Genomic DNA, 22570 nt, shown 5'->3' with positions numbered 1-22570 from the left:
AATTGGGCTCCCTGACTTCATAGTAATCAAAACAGTATGGTATTGGCACAAAGACACACAGGTCAGTGGAACAGGATAGACAGTCCAGAGATACACACACACACCTATGGTTACCTAAGCTATGACAAAGGAGGCAAGAATATAAAATGGAGAAAGGACAGTCTCTTCAGTAAGTGGTGGTGGGAAAACTGGACAACAGCATGTGAAAGAACGAAGTTAGAATATGCCCTAACACCTTACACAAAAGTCAGCTCAAAATGGATTAAAGACCTAAATGTGAGACTGGACACTATAAAACTCTTAGAGGAAAACATAGGCAGAAGAGTCTTTGACATAAATCACAGCAGTATCTTTTTGGATCCACCTTCTAGAGTAATGAAAATAAACAAATGGAACCTAGTGAAACTCGGAATAGGAGAAAATATTTACAAATGACAAACTGACAAGGGATTAATCTCCAAAATAAACAAACAGCTTTTGAAGCTCAGTATCAAAGAAAACAACCCAATCAAAAAGGGACAGAAGACCTAAATAGACATTTCTCCAAAGAAGACGTACAGATGGCCAACAGGCACCACAACTATTGAGCCTGTGCTCTAGAGCCCGGGAACTGCAAATGTGCCGTGGCTGCTGAAGCCCGCGCACCCTAGAGCCTGTGCTCCACAGCAGGATAAGTCACTGCAAAGAGAAGCCTGCACATGCAACTACAGAAAAGCCTCCGCACCAGTGAAGGCCCAGCACAGCCTCAAAGAAACATCTTTAAAAATTTTTTAAAGATTCAGATTGTATTTTAACCACGAGTTTAGTGTGTTAGTGTGGGCATTTTAAATCAAGTACATGCGTGCAATTTTTTTTTTTTTTGCTGCCTTATAATTTCATACATTTGGCAGCATAGCTGTGTTTCTCATGGTTTGTCATAATCTCTACTAAAAGTAACTTGAGGGACTTTGAAATGTCACTTAGAGCTAGTTCCAGTGATTTTATTTTTAATGTATTAACAAAATCTCAATTTCTTTTTTCTTGAGGCTCAAAGTCTGACTCCCCAGGACTACAATCTGAGGTGGTCTGGCCTTTTGGTGACAGTGGGTGAAGTCCTGGAGAAGAGTTTACTCAATGTCAGCCGGACTGATTGGCATATGGCTTTCACTGGCATGTCTCGTCGGCAGATGATCTACAGCGCAGCCAAAGCGATAGCAGGCATGTATAAACAGCGCCTGCCCCCCAGGACCGTGTGAGAAGCCTGGCCCTGGGCTACTGACACTTGCTCACTTGGAGCTACTGGTAGAGAAGAGACAGACCCTTAAACTGGACAACTTTAGTCAGTCCAGCTGTTCTGATCATTTCCTGTAAGCTGCAGTTTTTCTTTTCTAGAAAGGTGTGGTATCATTCCAGTAGATGAAAAGAAACAGGTCCTTTTTATGATTATATAATTTCACGTACCATAGTTCTCAAAAAATGCATAAATATTTTTATAGGACAGTTTGATATACCAGATTTATAAGGTGCAAATTCATGTGCTGAGGTATTTAACTTAATGATGTGTACTTGATTATTATTTTGTTTTTTAAGAAATAGTTGACTAAAGAACATGTTTACTGATATTGTTTAAAGGCATTGTTTCTTTTAATTCATGATTAATATCTTCCCTGCCAGTCTTTGAAGCTTTTCGTGTGTGCATGTGATCAGGTCTGATGCTAAGCTGTGGGCTCACCAACAGACTGTAAGACACCTACTTGTAGGGAGATGGTGCACTTTTCTATGCATATTTTTAACATGGGCCACAATAGCAGAATTGATATTTTCTTTTTGGTTATCATACTATACACATATGGTCTGAAAAATTCTTTTTTTTTTTTAAGTAAGTTTCAGCATTTCACATTCATACTATATGCTAAACATTGGGATGATACATTTTATTTTTTCAATGATCTGTGACAACTAAGTGGCAAAGGATTCCAGTCTATTTAAATTAGAAGCATTGGGTATTTTTTGCATAATACTCTTCAGCACTTCCAAGTAAACTCCTGACAGCAGCCATTATTTCTGCTTTAACTTATTTCTCCAGCTGTAATGGATACATTTTTGAGAGGAAGTTATTGTTCATGAGATTATACGACTTACTTTAAGGATACTTCTTATTTAGTTTGCCTTAAACACTGCTTTTCTAACTTTGTGCCCTTCTGCCTTTACTTTTTATGCAAGTTTTCAAAGAAACGATTTTATAGTGAACCTGGTTTATTCAGTGTATTATGTTTGTATTTAACGAAAGCTTTTTTTCCCCCCAAATAATATATTTTACCAATTTTGGATTTATACAAATCAAAAATAAATACTTTGTCATATACTTTTGAACTCTATATATGAAAGTTTAAATAACTTTTGAAGATTGTTTCTTATATAAATGTAATTTAAATTTTATTTACTCTTCTATATAATTCTTTAGAGGTAAAAGAAAAATTAGTACAATCTTATAAAATCTTTTAAGGTGTTGAAGCTGTTATCCTGTACTGTCGTTATGTGTCATGTTTGCTTTGTTTTAATATCATTTCAAGTACTTATTTGACTTCTGTTTTTTTTAACCTGAGGGTGATAAGATTACATATTAATTTCCCACCTATGTTATGTGTTAATTTCCATGCCCTGTATAATGACTGTTGAGTGCAATTCAGATATCTGTGTCATTGAAATTAATGAGAGAGAGAGAAGAAAGATGTGGCCAGTTGCTATAGCATAACAGGAACAGAATACTTATTTTCCCTTTTTACTGGTATTTATGGAACACTTCATCTGTGTTTTCTCCATCTTCCATGATTAAGGGAAGCCTTTCTCTAACATTTATTTTAAAAAGCTTCCCTTAATCATGGTGTCAGACTAACAACACATCACTGTTAGGCATGAAGGAACGTATGCCCATACTTCATATTTCTGCTTTTTTCCCTTCTATTATAGGGAAATTTTACAGATGCTAAAAATAATCCGAGTTTTCCTTTGATTTTACCAAATGGCAGATATCTTAATTGATGTTTTTGGAGATTGTTTTCATAAAATAACTAACATCGACATCCCATTAAAGGAGAGTCTTCAGGTCATCAGATAGCAATGCGAGTTATCCTGTGGTTTGGGTGCAGCTGATTTCCCGGTAGATGGTAATTTGCACCTTCTGCTCTTTGTGAGTGGGTAAGGACTAGGGAAGGGCAGATGGAAAAGATGAATACATAATCTCATTCTGGCCACTTATTCCTTTTTTGGCCCAGAGTTACCTTTGAAAGGCTGATGCTCATGACTGATTCCACACAGTCAGCTTTCCCAGCTTCTTGTTTATTTTTTCATGTTTGGATTTCCTTGTCGTACAAGGTACAAGAAAAGTAATCTCTCACACACCGCGGCATCCTGGGCCAGGCAGTCTTTTACTGTTGGTAATGGCACAAGACATGCTGCTCATCAGCCTAAGGCCCCAGATCCCTTCACCAGTTATCCAGCCATCCTGTTCTGTTCCTGCTTGCTTCCTCATAACTCCCCCAGTAGCATTTTTCAGGGTGAGTTGAGCTGAGACTCTTTCTTTCATTTTACCCTCAAGCATGTTGGGACTACTTATCTTTAACACAGTTCTTTGCCACTACTGTTTTGGTCATGTTTGTGTGTGTGTGTGTGTGTGTTGTTTTTTTCTTTTGAAGTGCTCCCAGAACTACTTACTGAATTTGAGAAGTTTGTATACTTTTTAGTTAAGAAGTGTGAAAGAGAATAGGAAAAAAATGCAGGACGAGTAATTTTACATCAACCTCAATTGACAGAAGGTATTCAGATTACTCATATTAATAGCATCTTGTTACTAAGTATATTGGGTAACCTAGAGCTGGGCCCCAGATTCTGAGTAGAAGAGATTGAGCCAGTATCAGTAGTTTTCTCCTGTGAGTCTCTTATTATTACTTCCCCTTTCTATGTGCTTTCTCTCAAAGATTAATGAGGTAGGAAATTGAGATGAATGGACATAGACAAAATGGTAGTATGATAGTAAATATAAGTAGATAACAGATGAAAGTGTATTGTGTACATTAATTCAAAATCATGCAAGTTACTAAGACACTCAGGGCCAGCTAAATTAGTTTAAGATGCTGTTGAAATTTACTTTGTTCCTTGGCTAGAAAAATTTTTAAACAGGAATTTGTGTTCTGTGAAGCCAAACTGGTAACATTCTATGTTCTAAAAGATGTTGGGTTATACATAAATTAAGAAACTTGGATTTTTACTCCCAGAATACGGAGAATAAGCTCTGGGAGTTGGTAATGGACAGGGAAGCCTGGCATGCTGCAGTCCATGAGGTCGCAAAGAGTCGGACATGACTGAGCGACTGAACTGAACTGATGCAGGACGATGTATTGGATAAAGCCAATTTTGTACATATGTAAATATGTCATAAATAAATAATACCTCAACTTATATGCCAAGTGATTTTTCAAATGTTAATCATATTCATGTTATATTAGAAGGGCCCATTTTCCTTTTTGTCTCAACTTGCTACTGGCTGCCAAGAATTACGGAATAGCAACTTTGCCCATCTTTCAAGTGGAACGGTAACATTCAAATACAGCTGACCCTTGAACAATGAAGGCTTTGGGGAGCTGACCCCTAAACATACAAGTCCACATCAAGTCCACATACTTTATAGTTAGCTCTCCATAGCCACAATTCCACATCAGAGATCAACCAACCACTGATTGTGTAGTACTGTTCTGCATATTTATTGAAAAAACTGTGTATAAGTGGACCTGCACAGTGCAAACCCATGTTGTTCAAGGGACAACTGTGTGCCAGAGTTTCTAACTTCAGGGTTAAAGAAATCAGGATATTTGGGGGAAAAGGATACATTGGAGGTAGAAGGCAAGAAGTTAAGGCTGTTTTCATGAGGAACCCTCTCTGGTCATGAGTTTAATTTACCCGTGACCTCCAGGAGTATCCTCCTTAAAAAAAAAAAAATTTTATTTCTTACTCTGTTTGCTCTTCTGAGTCTGTGTTCCCAAGATAAGAGATTTTTCTTTTGTTTCAGTGGGGAGGGGGTACATGCCAAACACAATAGGATATTGATTTGAAGGCTTTATTTGCCAAAAGGCAAACTCCGGGGCTTCCCTGGTAGCTCAGCTGGTAAAGAATCTGCCTGCAGTGCAGGAGACCCCAGTTCAATTCCTGGGTCAGGAAGATCCCCTGGAGAAGGGAACAGCTACCCACTCCAGTATTCCTGGGCTTCGCTGGTGGCTCAGCTGGTAAAGAATCCACCTGCAGTGTGGGAGACTTGGGTTTAATCCCTGGGGTGGGAAGATCTCCTGGAGAAGGGAATGGCTACACACTCCAGTATTCTGGCATGGAGAATTCCATGGACTGTATAGTCCATGGGGTTGCAAAGAGTCAGACAGAACTGAGCGATTTTCACTTTCAAACTCCGGTGCAGCCTGGTGTGCTACAGTCCATGGGGGTGGCAGAGTTCCAACACACTTAGGGACTGAATAACAACAAAGTATTGTTTTCAGTAGACAAGAAAAAAGCAGTTTGGAGCCCAGGAGAAGCCCTGTTAAATTCGTACTTTGGAACTGGAAGAGGGGAAAAAACATTTGGCAGCAGAAACAAAATTGGCAGAGTCATTATTAAGGAAATTTAATAATTTAAGGATGAAGGAAATCTTTGGAACAATCCATAAAGTGAACTCATTTTAAGGATTTAAAGCAGTCAGAAAGGAAAGAGGAGCTAACATTTATGAGATAAGTACCTACAGTTAGACAATGGAGTAGACACTTAACTTTTATAGATGACATAACTGAATCATACTAAGCTGCTTTTCCAATATCATCACAACAAACAAGTTACAAAGATAGAAGTCAAATGGAGGGTGTGACTGCTAAAACATTTTCTTCCAAGACAGCCTGAATATTTGCTTCAGGAAATTAATGGGTAAATCACTTACAATTACTTGTTGAATCTAACTGAATTCAAATAGTGGCATGAGGACTTGCCCTAGTGTACTTTTGATAAAGTAAAGTGATAAAGTGAAGTCGTTCAGTCATGTCTGACTCTTCGCGACCCCATGGACTGGAGCCTACCAGGCTCCTCCCTCTATGGGATTCTCCAGGCAACAGTACTGGAGTGGGTTGCCATTTCCTTCTCCAGGAGATTTTCCTGACCCAGGGATCAAACCCGGGTCTCCCGCATTCCAGGCAGATGCTTTAACCTCTGAGCCACCAGGGAGTGGTAGTGTACTTTTAATTTTACAATATTATGTTTAAGGAAAACTATACCTTTATTTTTCGTTTGAGAGGGCTATTTTGGGCTTTGCTGCTGGTAGGAAAATAAATTTCTGATGTCTGATTATTCTAACTCCCCAAATTAGGAAACCGTAAACTAGGTTTACCTTTGAGTATCATTTTTAGGATAAATGCCAGAGATGTCATTGTTAAACTAGTTTTTAAGAAAGAATGACCACATATATTATTAAACATTATAAAAAGACTTACAGGTGCTTTAGAAATATCTTTTTGAGAATCACTGCTATAGTATAAATCCTGACTCATTCTGCATTTACTAAGATATTTCAGAGAGCCATGTCACCAAGATGGCAACATAGGTTGTTCTTGACTTTGCCTCCTCTCACAAGAAGACCAGCTAAGAATTATTCATGGACAAGCTACCATTAAGAGAATCCCAAGTCGTGGAGATGAGGCTTGAGCATTTCCCAGTGCCACAGAGACCAAAACACCACATTAGATGGTAAAAATGAATGGCTACACACCAACTGCACTGCTCCTCTCCTAGGCTGGAATAGCACCATGCTGTGAGCCGGTGGTAGGAAAAATGCCTAGGAGTGACACCCAGTATTGTGGGTGGTTTTGCGGAAGCTGCTACTCTGGTCTTCACTGGAGGGTGCAGGAGAATCTTAAGGGCGTGACCCACTGGGAATCTGATTGTGATGGAGAAGGGAGAAGCAAGAACCAGATCCTAGATCTTGGGAGACCGAGTTCATACCTATAGTACTCAAGTGCTAAGAGCAGCTTTGCTTATCTACAGAACCAAGTCAGTGGAGCAGTCTGACCAGGGAACCCGCAAGTGCAATTCAGGTCCTCACATGAAAAGACTAATCAGTTGTGGAACCTGCTCTGCCCCAGTCCAGACAAAGGGGTTTAGCCACAGGCCAGGAGACAAGGCCTGCCTGACCAGAAAGGCTGGCATGAATGCCTAGAAACTGAACAGCCCAGCAATACTTGAGCAGAGGATTGGCAGGCAGAGCTTAGAGTGTAGAGCAAGCCAAGTGGTTCTGTTCAGCCAGAGGATTTTGGGCACAGGACGACCTGAGTCATGATCACAAACTAAGAGCCTTACTGGCCTTGAGGTTTGGTTTCCCACTGTGTCCCGACAGGGAAGCAAATTTGAAGCACCGCCAATTCCTCGATACAACCATCAGCCTACTCAAAGGGACCCTAACTAGAACACACAGGAAGCTGTGTAGTCCATCCAACAGCCATGCTTACAGTGGAACTTGACACACAGAACACAGCCCATGGTTTTCCCCATCTGCAAGCAAAGGCACTGGCCCCACCTGACCAGCGAATTCATTTAGTCTTGCTTGATTTGGGTCTCTGGAAAACAAGCTGTACAGGCCCTGGGGTCTGTTCTGCTGTCCTGCCATAGCAAGGAAGCTAACTCATTGCTCCATCTCTACTGAGTATATATCCAACCCTGACTGCCTAGTAAGCCTGACCAGAGAATCCAGATAGCTGCAGAGCCAATCCTGTAGCCTCACTTGGACAGAATATCAAGCCAGAAGTTTTATCCAACTGTTTTCAGCCAGTGGCACCCTCATACTGAGCCTCACAACTTGGCAGTGACTTCACCCCAAAATATACCTTGATAGCAAGTACCGCCTGCCCAAGGATGTTACCAGCAGACATGGCCAGACACTCAAACTGAGCTGACCAGTGATTAACTTTCTCTGTCAGTGTGGACCTGTAAATTCTGGAAAAGAAGACGGCTTACTCAAAGGCACAGATTCCAATGCAAGGAATCAAGGATCACATAAATGGAGGTAAACATAACACCACCAAAGGAAACATACATACCTAAATGGTAACCATAAAGAAATGGAGATTATGAACCATCAGACATAATTACGAATAATCCTCGAAGAAGTTCAGTGAACTGTAGAAACAATGACAACTAAACCAAGTTAGGAAAACAAAGCTTGAACAAATGAGAAGTTCAAAAAAATGGAAATCACTAAAATAAATAAGCTGGAATCAAGATTGCCGGGAGAAATATCAATAACCTCAGATATGCAGATGACACCACCCTTATGGCAGAAAGTGAAGAGGAGCTAAAAAGCCTCTTGATGAAAGTGAAAGAGGAGAGTGAAAAAGTTGGCTTAAAGCTCAACATTCAGAAAACGAAGATCATGGCATCTGGTCCCACCACTTCATGGGAAATAGATGGGGAAACAGTGGAAACGGTGTTAGACTTTATTGTTTTGGGCTCCAGAATCACTGCAGATGGTGACTGCAGCCATGAAATTAAAAGATGCTTACTCCTTGGAAGAAAAGTTATGACCAACCTAGACAGCATATTCAAAAGCAGAGACATTACTTTGCCGACTAAGGTCCGTCTAGTCAAGGCTATGGTTTTTCCTGTGGTCATGTATGGATGTGAGAGTTGAACTGTGAAGAAGGCTGAGCGCCGAAGAACTGATGCTTTTGAACTGTGGTGTTGGAGAAGACTCTTGAGAGTCCCTTGGACTGCGAGGAGATCCAACCAGTCCATTCTGAAGGAGATCAACCCTGGGATTTCTTTGGAAGGAATGATGCTAAAGCTGGAAACTCCAGTACCCTGTCCACCTCATGAGAAGAGTTGACTCATTGGAAAAGACTCTGATGCTGGGAGGGATTGGGGGCAGGAGGAGAAGGGGACAACCGAGGATGAGATGGCTGGATGGCATCACGGACTTGATGGATGTGAGTCTGAGTGAACTCCGGGAGATGGTAATGAACAGGGAGGCCTGGCGTGCTGCGATTCATGGGGTCGCAAAGAGTCGGACACGACTGAGTGACTGAACTGAACTGAACTGAAAATAAATAATCCAGAAATCTTAGAACCGAAAAGCACAATAACTAAACTGAAGATTTAAATTCAGAAGCTCAAATGCAGACTTGGCTGTGCAGAATAATCAATGATCTAGAAGACAGGACACTGAAATTACTGAGTCAGAGGGCGGAAACGGAATGAAAAAACCTTCAGGAATTATGGGATGCCATCAAAAGAAACAGTATCTGCATTATGACGATTTCAGAAGGAAAAGATAAAGGACAGAAATTACATTTAAAGTTGCAATGGTTGAAAACTTCCCAAACCTGGGGAGAGAAATGGACATCCAAATCCGTGAGCCACAAAGGACCCCAAAGAGGTTGAACCTGAATAGGGCTCGACTGTGACACATTATCATTAAATTGTTAGAAGTTGAAGGAAATTTTGAAAACAGTAAGCGAGAGAGAGATTTCTCAACAGAAAAATTTCAGGCCAAGACAGAATGGGATGTTATGTTCAAAATACTGAAATAAAACACCCAGTCAACCTAAAATTCTTTATCTGATAAAACTGTTTTTCAGAAATGAAGAAGATAAAAGACTTTCCCAAATAAACGTAAGTGGAAGGGAGTTCATCACCACTAGACCTGCTTACAAGAAATGCTAAAGGGAGTTCTCCGAATGGAAGTATAGATGCCAATTAACATGTTTAAAAAATATAAGGAGGTAGTGTAAAACTAACTGGTAATGGTAAGTATATTGTCAGAGTTAGATTTTGTAATATGGAAAAGGTGGTGCTTAATGCACTTAAATTCTAATATAAAAGTTTAAAAAATAGTGAAAGTAACCATAACTCAAATAATGATTACTATAATAATTTGTTTATATAAAATATTAATGGCTATTAACAAAATATTATTAATAAAATAACACTAATAATGGTGTTATTGGTAACATCAGTAATCTAAAGTGTGCAGGGAAGGAGAAGGGGTCAAGTTTAGGAATGCTCTCAAAAGTTATCAGTTTCAAATAAGGTGTTATAATTTTAAAATATTTTTTGTAAGTCTCACTGTAACCAAAAGGGAGAAACCTACAGTAATTACACAAAACCACATGATAAAGAGATCAAGCATATGGATACCAAAAGAAACCAAAATGAAGTCAGCAAGATAAGAAACCAGGAATGATTCTACACAACAGCCATAAAAAATTAAGGAAATGACAATAAGTAAGTCCTTACCTATCAACAATGACTTCAAACATACATGGATTAAATTCTCTGATCAAAAGGCATTAAATGAGTGCATTAAAAAATAAGATCCAATGATTTGCTGCCTATAAGAGATTTTTTTTTAAAAGACAGAGACTGCTAACAGTTAAAAAGAAATAAATAGCAATGTAATAATAATGGAAATACATCCTATTCTCATGGGTTGGAAGGATTAGTGTTCTTACAAAATGGCCCTAGTCCCCAAAGCAATGTACAGATTTAATGTGATTTCAATTAAATTACCCATGGCACTTACTCATAGAACTAGAACAAATAGCACCCCCCCCAATTTATATAGAACCATGAAAGACTCAGAAATGCCAAAGCAATACAGAAGGAAAAAGTCAAAGCAGAAGGCAAAAGGCTCCTAGACTTCAGACAATACTGCAAAGTCAAACTAGCATGTGAAGTGAAGTGAAGTCACTCAGTCATGTCCGACTCTTTGTGACCCCATGGGCTGTAGCCTACCGCACTTCTCCATCCATGGGATTTTCCAGGCAAGAGTACTGGAGTGGGTTGCCATTTCCTTCTCCAGAGGATCTTCCCGACCCAGGGATTGAACCCGGGTCTCCTGCATTGTAAGCAGATGCTTTACCATCTGAGCCACCAGGGAAACTAGCATGGTGTTGGCACAGAAACAGGCATGTGGATTAATGGAACAGAATAGAGAGCCCTAAAATAAATACAAACACCTAGAATCTATCTTTGACCAATATAGCAAGAATAGACAATGTGAAAAAGACAATCTCTTTTACCAAATGGTGCTGGAAAAGCTGGAGAGCCCGATGAAAATCAATGAAGACAGAACACACTCTTAAGACCATACACAAAGATTAAATCAAAGTCATTTAGATTCAAATATAAGATGAAACCATAAATCTCTAGGAAAAAAAATAGGTAAAACTCTCTGACATAGATTGTAACAATTTATGTCAATTGTAACAATTGACATTGTAACAACTGTAACAATTCTTAGGTCAGTCTCCCAAGGGAGTAGAAAAAAAACAAAAATTAAAAAATGGGAGCTAGTCAAACTTACAAGCTTCTGTACAGCAAAGGAAACCATAAACAAAACAGGCAAAAGACCTAAGTAGACATTTTTCCAAATAAGACACACACATGGCCACCAGAGAGCAGTGTGGAATTTCCTCCCAAAATTAAAAATAGAATTACTTCATGATCTACCAGTTCCACTCTGGGTATTTATCCAAATGAAAGAAGAAAGAAAGAAAACACTAACTCAAAAAGTTATCTGTACCCGCATATGCCTTGCAACATTATTTATAATAGCCAAAATGTGGAACTACCTAAGTATCCCTGATGCATGAATGAATATAGATGTGATGCATATAGGAAATAGAATATTATTCCATTTAAAAAGAAGGAGAATCTTGCCATTTACAACAGCATGGATGGACCTTGAGGGCATCAGGCTAAATAATACAGGCCACAGAAAGACAAATACTAAATGATGTCGCCACCACAAAACAACCACCAGCACAATAATAGCAACCACGAACTCCTCATAGAAAAAGAGATCAGATTTGCGGTTACCAAAGACGGGGTTGGGGGAAAGGACAACTGAATCAAGATGATCAAAAGGGACAAACTTCTAGTTATAAATATGTACTAGGGATATTGTATAAGAGAGTGACTGTACTTAATACTGCAGTATGATATATATAAAAGCTGTAAAGAAAGCACATCCTAAAGAGCTATCATTAAAAAAAATATTTTTTTTTCTTTTTGGCTTACTTTTTTTAATGTTTCCTTGGTGAGATGAGGGATGCTTAGTAAACTTACTGCAGGGTTCATTTCACAGTAAGTCAAACCATTGTAATGGTTTATATCTTAGATGTATACAGTGGTGTATGCCAATTATACCTCAATAAAACTGGAAAAAAAAATTAACAAGTGTTGGCAAGGATGTGGAGAGAAGGGAACACTTGTGCACTGTTGATGGGAATGCAAATTGCTATTAAACAGTATGGAGGTTCCCCCCAAAGTTAAAAATAGAACTGTTGCATGGATCCCTCAGTTCTACTTCTGGGCATTTATCCAAAGTAAATAACAACAGTAGCTTGAAAAGCTATCTGCACCCTCATGTTCATTGCAGCCTGGCTCAGAGTACCCAAGACATGGGAGCAACCTGCATGTCCATTTGATTTGACAGACGAACGGATAAAGAAGTTGTAGTGCTGGGTTTCCCTGGTGGCTCAGTGGTGAAGAATCCATCTGCTGATGCAGGAGACACAGGTTCAATCCCTGATTTGGGAAAATTCCACATGCCTTGAAACAACTAGGCACAGGCCCCATGACTACCAAACCTGTGCTCTAAGCCTGGGAATTGCAACTGCTGAGCCCACATATCACAACTGCTGAAGTCCATGTGCCTAGAGCCCTTGCTCCACAACAAGACTAGCCACCAAAATGAGAAGCCTGCACACCTCAGCTAAAGAGTAGCTGCTGCTCACCGCAGCTAGAGAAAAGCTCATGCAGCAATGAAGACCAGCACAGCCAAAAAAAATTTTATTTTAAAGAAACTGTGGTACATATATTCAATGGAATACTATACAGCAATATAAAAGCCTGAAATAATAACATTTGCAGCAACAAGGATGGACTTAGTGATGATCATACTAAGTAAAATAAGTCAAAGAAGACAAACACCATATGACATCACTTACATGTAGATTCTGAATGATGCCACAAATGAGCCTATCTACAAAAAAACTCAGAACAGATTTGTGATGAACGAAGCAGGGGGGGCGGGAAGATGGAATGGGAATTTGAGGTTAGAAGATGCAACTATTGTACATAGAATGGATAAACAACAAGGTCCTCCTGTATGGAACAGGGAGCTACATTCAATATCCTGTGATAAAGCATAATGGAAAAATATATAAAAAGAATGCGTACATATGCATCACTGAATCACTCAATATGCCAGCAAATTTGGAAAAGTCAGCAGTGGCCACAGGACTGGAAAAGATCAGTTTTCATTCCAATCCCAAAGAAAGGCAATGACAAAGAATGCTCAAACTACCACACAATTGCACTCATCTCACATGCTAATAAAGTAATGCTCAAAATTCTCCAAGCCAGGCTTCAGCAATACGTGAACCATGATCCTGATGTTCAAGCTGGTTTTAGAAAAGGCAGAGGAACCAGAGATCAGTTGCCAACATCCGCTGGATCATGGAAAAAGCAAGAGAGTTCCAGAAAAACATTATTTCTGCTTTATTGACTATGCCAAGCCTTTGACTGTGTGGATCACAATAAACTGGAAAATTCTGAAAGAGATGGGAATATCAGACCACCTGACCTGCCTCTTGAGAAACCTGTATGCAGGTCAGGAAGCAACCGTTAGAACTGGACATGGAACAACAGACTGGTTTCAAATAGGTAAAGGAGTACGTCAAGGCTGTATACTGTCACCCTGCTTATTTAACTTCTCTGCAGAGTACATCCTGAGAAACGCTAGACTGGAAGAAACACAAGCTGGAATTAAGATTGCTGGGAGAAATATCAATAACCGCAGATATGCAGATGACACCACCCTTATGGCAGAAAGTGAAGAGGAACTAAAAAGCCTCTTGATGAAAGTGAAAGAGGAGAGTGAAAAAGTTGGCTTAAAGCTCAACATTCAGAAAACGAAGATCATGGCATCTGGTCCCATCACTTCATGGGAAATAAATGGGGAAACAGTGGAAACAGTGGCAGACTTTATTTTGGGGGGCTCCAAAATCACTGCAGATGGTGACTGCAGCCATGAAATTAAAAGATGCTTACTCCTTGGAAGAAAAGTTATGACCAACCTAGATAGCATATTCAAAAGCAGAGACATTACTTTGCCGATTAAGGTCTGTCTAGTCAAGGCTATGGTTTTTCCAGTGGTCAAGTATGGATGTGAGAGTTGGACTGTGAAGAAGGCTGAGTGCCGAAGAATTGATGCTTTAGAACTGTGGTGTTGGAGGAGACTCTTGAGAGTCTCGGACTGCAAGGAGATCCAACCAGTCCATTCTGAAGGAGATCAACCCTGGGATTTCTTTGGAAGGAATGATGCTGAAGCTGAAGCTCCAGTACTTTGGCCATCTCATGAGAAGAGTTGACTCATTGGAAAAGACTGATGCTGGGAGGGATTGGGGGCAGGAGGAGAAGGGGACGACAGAGGATGAGATGGCTGGATGGCATCATGGACTCGATGGACGTGAGTCTGAGTGAACTCCAGGAGTTGGTGATGGACAGGGAAGCCTGGCGTGCTGTGATTCATGGGGTCACAAAGAGTCAGACACGACTGAGCGACTGAACTGAACTGAACTGAATCACTTTCCTGTGCAGCAGAAACTAACACACATTATAAATTAACTATATGCCAATTAAAAATAATCATAAATGGGACATTAATACTCCATTCTCAATAATATTTAGGTCATCCAGACCGAGAATTCATAAACAGGATTTGAACAACACTAGAGACCAAAGAAATCTAAGAGACGTGTATAGAACATCCTATCTGACACCATCAGTTTACACATTCTTCTCCAGTGCTCATGAGCCATTTTTTAGGCTACATCATGTGTTAGGCCACAAAACAAGCCTTAGCAAACTCAAGAAGGGTGAGGTATCCTCTCTGACCACCATGGCATGAAACTAGATATCAATAGCTGGAGAAAAATGGGAAAATTCATAAATGCATGGATATGAAGACTCTTCTGAGCAACCAATGGATCAAAGAAGAAATTAAAGGAGATATAAAGAAATTCCTAGAGACAATGGAAATAGAAACACAACATACCAAAACTGAGATAAAGCAAAAGCAGTTCTAACTGAGAAGTCCATAGCAATATATGCCTACTTTAAACACAAAAGTTATTTTAAAAAAACTAACCTAACTTAATGCATTAAGGAACTATAAAAAGTAGTACAAACTGAATTCAAAATTGGTACAAGGTAGGAAATAAGATTAGGGCAGAAGTAAGTGAAATAATAAGAGAACAAGAAAACAATAAAAAAGATGAATCTAAGAGCTGGATCATTGAAAAGATAAAATTAATAAGCCTTAGCTAGACTAAACAAGAAAAAAAAGAGGATCCCAATCAATGAAATTATAAGTGAGAAATGAGGCATCATAATTGATACCACTATCAATTGGTAACAGCCACTATATGCCAACAAGCTAGCAGTCTTAAAGAGGAGAAGTTCATAGACAAATACAACATACCACGATGGAATCAGAAAGAAGAGAACATTGGTAAAGACCTGTAAGGAGGCTGAATTAAGCACCTGAAAACCTCCCAATGAAGAAAAACCCAGGACCAGATGTCCTCATGGGTGAATGTTAGCTAACATTTAAAGAAGACTCAATCCCGATTCTCAAATTGTTTCAAAAATTCTTAGAAGGAACACTACTAAACTCATGTTGTGAGACTCTGTTACCCTGACACCAAAGCAAGAAAAGGATGCTACCAGAAACGTACAGGCTGATATCCCTGATGAATATAGACGCAAAGATCCTTACTTAAATACTAGCTAACTGAATTTGGCACCACATTAAAAAGGATCATTCACCTTGATCCATTGTGATTTATCCCTGGGATGCAAGGATGGTTCAGCATACACAAAACTCAATGTGAAATATGTCATTGATAGAATGGTAGGGTTGGAGGAACATATGAACATCTAAAAAACTGATGAAATTCAACATCTGCTCAAGGTAAAGACTCTGAATAAATTAAATATAGAAGGAACAGACCTCAACTAAAGGTCATAAGTCCACATGTAACATGATACTCGGTGGTGAAAGATTGAAAGCGTTCCTTTAAAATCAGGAACAAGAAAAAGATGCTCCCTCAGCATTTGTATTTAACATAGTATTGGAAGGCCTACCAAATAATACAGGCTACAGGAAGAAATAAAAGTCCTCAGAGTTGAAAAAGAAGAAGGACAACTGTCTCTATTTGCAGATGACATTATTCTATATATGGAAAACCAAAAAAAAAAAAAAAATCTTGATCTAACCATCCACATGAGTAAAGTTGCAGGACAAAAAATTCACATACAAAAATCAATAATGCACCCACGCATTAATGATGACTATCTAAAAAAGAAGAAAACGATTCCATTTATAGCAGCACTACCATGTTCATGTACCCTCTGGTGGATTAGAGGGTAAAGTGTCTGCTGCAGTGTGGGAGATCCAGGTGTGATCCCCTGGGTCGGGAAGATGCCCTGGAGAAGGCAATGGCAACCCACTCCAGTACTCTTGCCTGAAAAATCCCATGGATGGAGGAGCCTGGTAGGCTACAGCCCATGGGGTCGCAAAGGGCTGGACACGACTGAGCGACTTCACTCACTCACCATGTTCATAGCAGTATTACTTATAATAGCCAAAACATGGAAGTATCTAAGCATCCAATGCTGGATGAATGGATAAAGAAGATGTGATGCATATATGCAATGGAATATTATTCCATTTAAAAAGGAAAATCTTGCCATTTACAACAACATGGACCTTGAAGGCATTAAGCTAAATAATAAAAGTCAGAAAACGACAAATACCATCCATATATGGAGCCACAAAACCACCATCACCACCACAACGATAGTAACCACCAAACTTCTCATAGAAATAGAGATCAGATTTGTGGTTACCAAAGACAGGGCATTGGGGAAAGGAGGAATTCAATCAAGTGTCAAAAGGGACAAACTTCTACTTATAAGATATATGTACTAGGGAAAAAGTGTACAGGAGGGTGACTGTAACTAACACTGATGTATGATACACATAAAAGTTAAGAAAGTATATCCTAAAGAGTTATAGAAAAAAAAGGAGCTTTTTTTTTTCTTTCTGGCTTCCCCTTTTTATTGTTTTCTTAGTGATATGAGGAGTGCTAACTAAACGTAGTGTTCATTTCACAATACAGATAAGTCAAACCATTGTAATGGTTTATACCTTAAACGTGTACAGTGTTGTATGTTAATTATACCTCAGTACAACTGGAAAATAATTATCAAGGGTTGGCAAGGACATGGAGAGAAGGGAACACTTGTCTCCTGTTGATAGGAATGCAAATTTCTGTAGCCATTGTGGCAAACAGTATGGAGGGTCCCCTCAAAATTTAAAATTGAACTATTTCATGGATCCCTCACTTCTACTTCTGGGCATTTATCCAAAGGAAACAAAAACACTAACTTAAAAAGTTATCTGCACCCTCATAGTCTTTGCCTAATTATTTACAATTGCCAAGGCATGGAAGTAAACTAAGGCCCCACTGATTAAGAAGAAGTGGTATATATACATGATGGAGTATTATTCAGTCATAAAAATGAAATATTTTCTCTTAAAACAACATGAATGGACCTTGAGGGTATTGTGCTAAGTGGAAGACAAATAGATATATTGAGATCTCATTTACGTGTGGAATCTGATTAAAAGAAAAATGCTAAGAAAATCAAACTTGTAGAGAACCTATTAGTGGTTTCCAGTGTTGGAATGTGGTAAGCAGATGATAATGGGTAATGTTCAAAAATTAAAACTTACAGTTATTAAATATGCAATTAATGGGCACCTTTATTATGTAAGTAATATGTAGCATGACGACTATGTTCTTAGTCATATGACTTAGTTCTTAACACTATATTGCATATGCTAAAATTACTCAGAGAACAGATTTTTTTGTTCTCTAAGAAAAATTTTAACTGTGTGGTGATGTATATTAACTAGACTTATTGTGGCAATCATTTCACAGTATATGCAAGTTCTACATCATTATGTTGTACACTTGAAACAATGTAATGTTTATTATAGTGTCAATTATATATTTTATATATATGTCACTTTTATCCTAATTTTTAAAATGGTGGAGACAGCTTTATGGACAGGGAGAGGACTAATGAAGAGTTGAGGAGGCTGAGTTCCGGATAAAGAACAAAACTCAGAATGGTCAGGAGAATGTTAGAATGAACTCTTCCAAGGCAGAGCAGGGGGCTCATTCAAGCCGAAGAGAAAAACATTTGCTGAACTGGAAACCAGTGCGGTATACTCCAGAGACTGCTGTTCTCATCTGTATTTGTGATTTTGCATTTGGTTGCTATCGGTAAGTTGGACAAACCGGTGCGACTTCTAGTTTACAAAGACAATATCTACCCAGTTACCATTTTGTTTAAGCTAATTGCTACTGAAATGTGGATTGTAGCAGAATAGACTAAACTTGTTATTTGCTTTGTTATCTTTAGAAATTTTATGGGCTGAATTAATTGTGCCCTTCCAAAATTCTTACGTTGAATTCCTAAATCCGGTATTTTAGAAGCGGAGGAACTTGGAAATAAGATCTGTAAAGGTAATTAAGGTAAGACTGGACCTATAGGGTGGGTCCTAAGCCAGTATGACTGGTGACCTTAAAAGAAGGGACTAGGATACAGGTCAGTGGAGAAAAGACCATGTGAAGACTTAGCGTGAAGAAAGCCATTTCCAAGCCAAGGAGAGAGGCTTCAGAAGACAGCATACTCTGCTGGCCCCTTGAACTTCAAGCCCAAAGAACTGTGAGACATGAATCACCGCTATATTGAAAAGCACTTTAAAAACTGTCTCAGGCAAAGTCAAATGCCAGGAGGGCTCAGGGAGGCAACAGAGGTGGGAAATGTGAAGGGGCTGCCCTGGCAAACGCATAACCCACACATCAGGGACAGGAGTTCTCAGCTTCAGATAATTGCTGCCCTGGGGAGCTATGGGGCTTGGTGTGGCAAGATTTGACTTTTTCCCCCCAAAAGGATCCAGATGTCAGGACATTTTTACAAATTTGCCCAGTTCTTAAAGCCCTGACCAAAGAATTTATGACAAAGGATTGAGATCCAGTCTCTGGGCTCCCAGTTGTGACCTGCTGGAATCTAACGGTACAAATCTACATGTCAATTCCCCTGAGATGTTTTAAATGTGGAGAGCTCTGTGACTGGTGTGTGGGTGGTGGGCCCCCAAAGTGTGGGTTTGTACCAATTGATCTCAAGAGCTGGCTTTTACTAGAGCAACACAGGATGCTACATGTATATTATAGATATTGAGATCAGAGTTACATTCAGTTATCTCTCACTTAGATCACCTATCTTCTTTTATTGGGCTGTTTCATCCACACTTTCCTCCAAAATAGTGTCAAGATGAGAGTCAGTCTTTCCCGCCTTTGCAGAGTTGCCATATCCAGGATAAATCCCAACACTTTGTGAAAAATTAGGACCTAATGCATTAGCCTAAAAGTCTTCCTCCAATTTTTTTTTTATTTTCACTTCTTTATTTAATATGAAAACAAAAGGGAGAAAAAAAAATCAAGTGTGTCTAACAAACATACCTAATTAGATTCTGAAATCTCTTCTGTAACATAAAAAACAACTCTGAAATACTTTTGAAGCTGAAGCACCAATTAGCTGGGCTTGTCATGGAAAGAACACTTATAAAGCAAAACTCAGTACCACACTTTGAGGTTTGCGTAATGGCTTTTTGGCAGGCTGGGTGTTTTTCCCCTGTTTCTTTGCCTCTGTCTAATGCTTTAAAAGGGTGTCGTCAAGTGTTCTTGTCAGCAGGAACCTGGCATTAGTACCTGGCATTAATGTCTCCTTCCTGCACGCCCCCCATTCCTTGCTTCAGCCTCCTGACAGTGAGACAGCCAGCCACCCAGGCAAGGTTTTAGGAATCTGATGCTATGAAAAAGAGGGCAGTAAATTAGGGACCTGGAGTCTGTCTGTCTCTTTCAGAACACCCCACTTCGGGTATGTGAAATGTGTGTTGCCAGCAGGAGTTTCTGAGACAAGATGATGAAGTAGAGGTTTGCTTATATGATTTTGTTTTTTCAGCTGACTTGGCCCTACTGGATATATAGGAGGTGAGAGAGAGGAAAAAAAAAAATGATTAAACTGCCTAGTAGTAAAAACATACCTTTCCCTGCTTCTTAGTGTGAGACTAAGGAACGGTAGATAAATATTTCCATGAAGTAATAATGTCCCCTTGAACAAGCTTCCATTAGTGTATATTATAAAAAAAAGACAATCTGCCAAATTCAAGTTCGAGTGAAAATGTGCATGGACTCACCGTGGAAAGGATAGAAATGTTCAGTATGAAATCAGAGAGACAGTTAAGTAGGTTTTCTGAGTTTCGGCTGTCGCAGGAAGAACAAGTCCGCTTAATCATATACACATGTGTACTACATAACAGGTTTAGTTTCGCCCGATGAGTGCCTATTTCCAGGTCTCCTAAGCGCACACGCATTACCTAATTTAGCATTCACTTGCATGGAAGGCACAATTATCTCCATCCTGTAAGTGAGGTTCATTACTTGCCTAAGGCCACACAGCTAGTAAGAGGTGGCAGGAAGACTTGAACCCTGTCCTGTCGGGGCTGAATTTCATGTTCTTTCCATTGTAACCAGAGAGATATAGATAAAATGAGGCTGACTTTCAAAGTTGTATAAAGTTGGATCTGTCTCGTGTGCATGCTGCTGTATGCCAGGCAACTGTGGGGGCATATGAAATAAATGCTCCTGATTATGCCAAGTGATAAGTCAGAGAAAGACAAATACCATATAATTTCACTTATATGTGGAATCTTTAAAAAAAAAGAAAAGATTGGTCAGTGGGGAAGTGGATGAAATGGGTCAAGGTTATCAAAATGTACAAACTTCCTGCTGTAAAATAAGCCTTGAGAATAGAATGTATAGCAGACTGCTGTAGTTCTTAATTGTTTACTTATATATATGTAACATACTGGGTTGGCAAAAAAATTTGTTTGGATTTTTCTGTAAGGTGTTAAGGAAAAACCTGAACAAAACTCTTGGCCAACCCAATACATATATTACATAACCATGTGCTTGTATATGTGAAAATTGTTTACAGAGATTTAACCAGACCTATTTTGATTACTTTACAAGATATACAAATACCCAGTCATTATGTTATGTATTGGAAACTAGTGTTATTTGTCAATTACATCCCAATAAAAATATAAACATGCATTTAGGTTATCACTCTAGTTTTAGCAAATTTTAGTATAAAAGAAAAAATATTTTAAAAAATATTTTAAAAAATGAAATGAATAAGCCTCGAGTTTTGTTCCAGGGGAGGTCAAAGCAGAGACAAAGGCATAAAGTGATACCAAGACTCCAGGAGCAGCACTTCCGTCAAAGCAGATGTGGGGGAGGCTTCCTAGGGGAGATGACACAGGTCAGGACGGACGGCCAGGGGGTAGAGTGCTCTACATAGAGGGCAAAGCGAGAACATGAGCATGTGGTGTGTAGAGTGAAGGGCAGCATGTCCTGTGGCAGGGGAAATGGAAGAAGGGGCTGGAGAAGTGGGCTGTGGTCGTTTTATGTTATTGTATTTTCCCATAAGATCACCAGATAATAAACATATGTGTATAATACATACATATATATATATGTATATTTTTACAGAAACAGCTAGTAGCAGTGTAAAATACGTATTAATTAGCAAGGGAGAGAGAAGGCAACTTGGAAGATATAAAAACAATTTCAGTGGGAACAGATCAGGACCTGGATTAAGGCAGCGGTGTCCAGGACAGATGAAAGCAAGATGTCTCACAGCTGGGTGATAATGCCAGCTCAGAAAAAGTGTCGTCTGCCTCCAGATTATGTTAGTACCATCCCTGAAGATGGTTTTCCAGGCCAAGAATCTGTTGTGACAGCAAGAAGGGCTTCTGGCAGTGAATACATATGTAGGATGTATTTATGGGCCTCACTGGCTCTAAAGGATTTCAGCTCACGAGAGGTCCATGTTCTGTTCAGGCTACGGACTGTGGAATATTTGTGTCCTGCCCTCATTGTTCCAGTTTCAGAGCCAAGAGGAATTGTGTAATTTTGGGATCATACCAGCAGAATTATCTGAGGCAGTCTGGAAAAACTCAGGTCCCATATTAGGGAAGTTCTCAGAGATACCTGATTAAAGAATGTCCTCACCTATGGAAGAATCGTGTTATCTCCAGGCATGTAAGACCCCTATTTTGTGAACCACAGATGGCTGCTGGGACTTGCCTCCCAAGCACCTTGCTTCCTAGCTTCTCCTTTCTCTCTTCCCTGTAAATCTGGCTAAGGATACCTTACCAAGAGTGGAATTCTTTGACTTTCAAATGAGACAACACATAGCCAGAGGCTGCTCCCCCGTCACTAGAGGGCACCAGTTGAACGTAAAATGTCCAGACATGACCGCCCATAAACTTACAGCAAAATCTCACCGATACGGATTGCAA

At 39.4% G+C, this 22570-nt stretch overlaps 1 protein-coding gene across 1 annotated transcript in view; it reads left to right on the top strand.

Moving 5' to 3' along the window:
- PRRC1 (proline rich coiled-coil 1) overlaps positions 1-4416 on the top strand; it is a 45392-nt gene extending 40976 nt beyond the window's left edge. The window contains exon 9 of the mRNA XM_068979769.1: positions 1026-4416. Within this exon, the coding sequence (XP_068835870.1) occupies positions 1026-1235 (210 nt within the window). The 3' untranslated portion in view covers positions 1236-4416. The remainder of the gene's footprint in view (positions 1-1025) is intronic.
- The last annotated feature ends 18154 nt before the right edge of the window (positions 4417-22570 follow it).

The sequence above is a fragment of the Capricornis sumatraensis genome, chromosome 9 (assembly GCF_032405125.1).
Source record: "Capricornis sumatraensis isolate serow.1 chromosome 9, serow.2, whole genome shotgun sequence".
NCBI lineage: Eukaryota > Metazoa > Chordata > Mammalia > Artiodactyla > Bovidae > Capricornis > Capricornis sumatraensis.
This window is presented reverse-complemented; position numbering and strand designations above follow the sequence as displayed.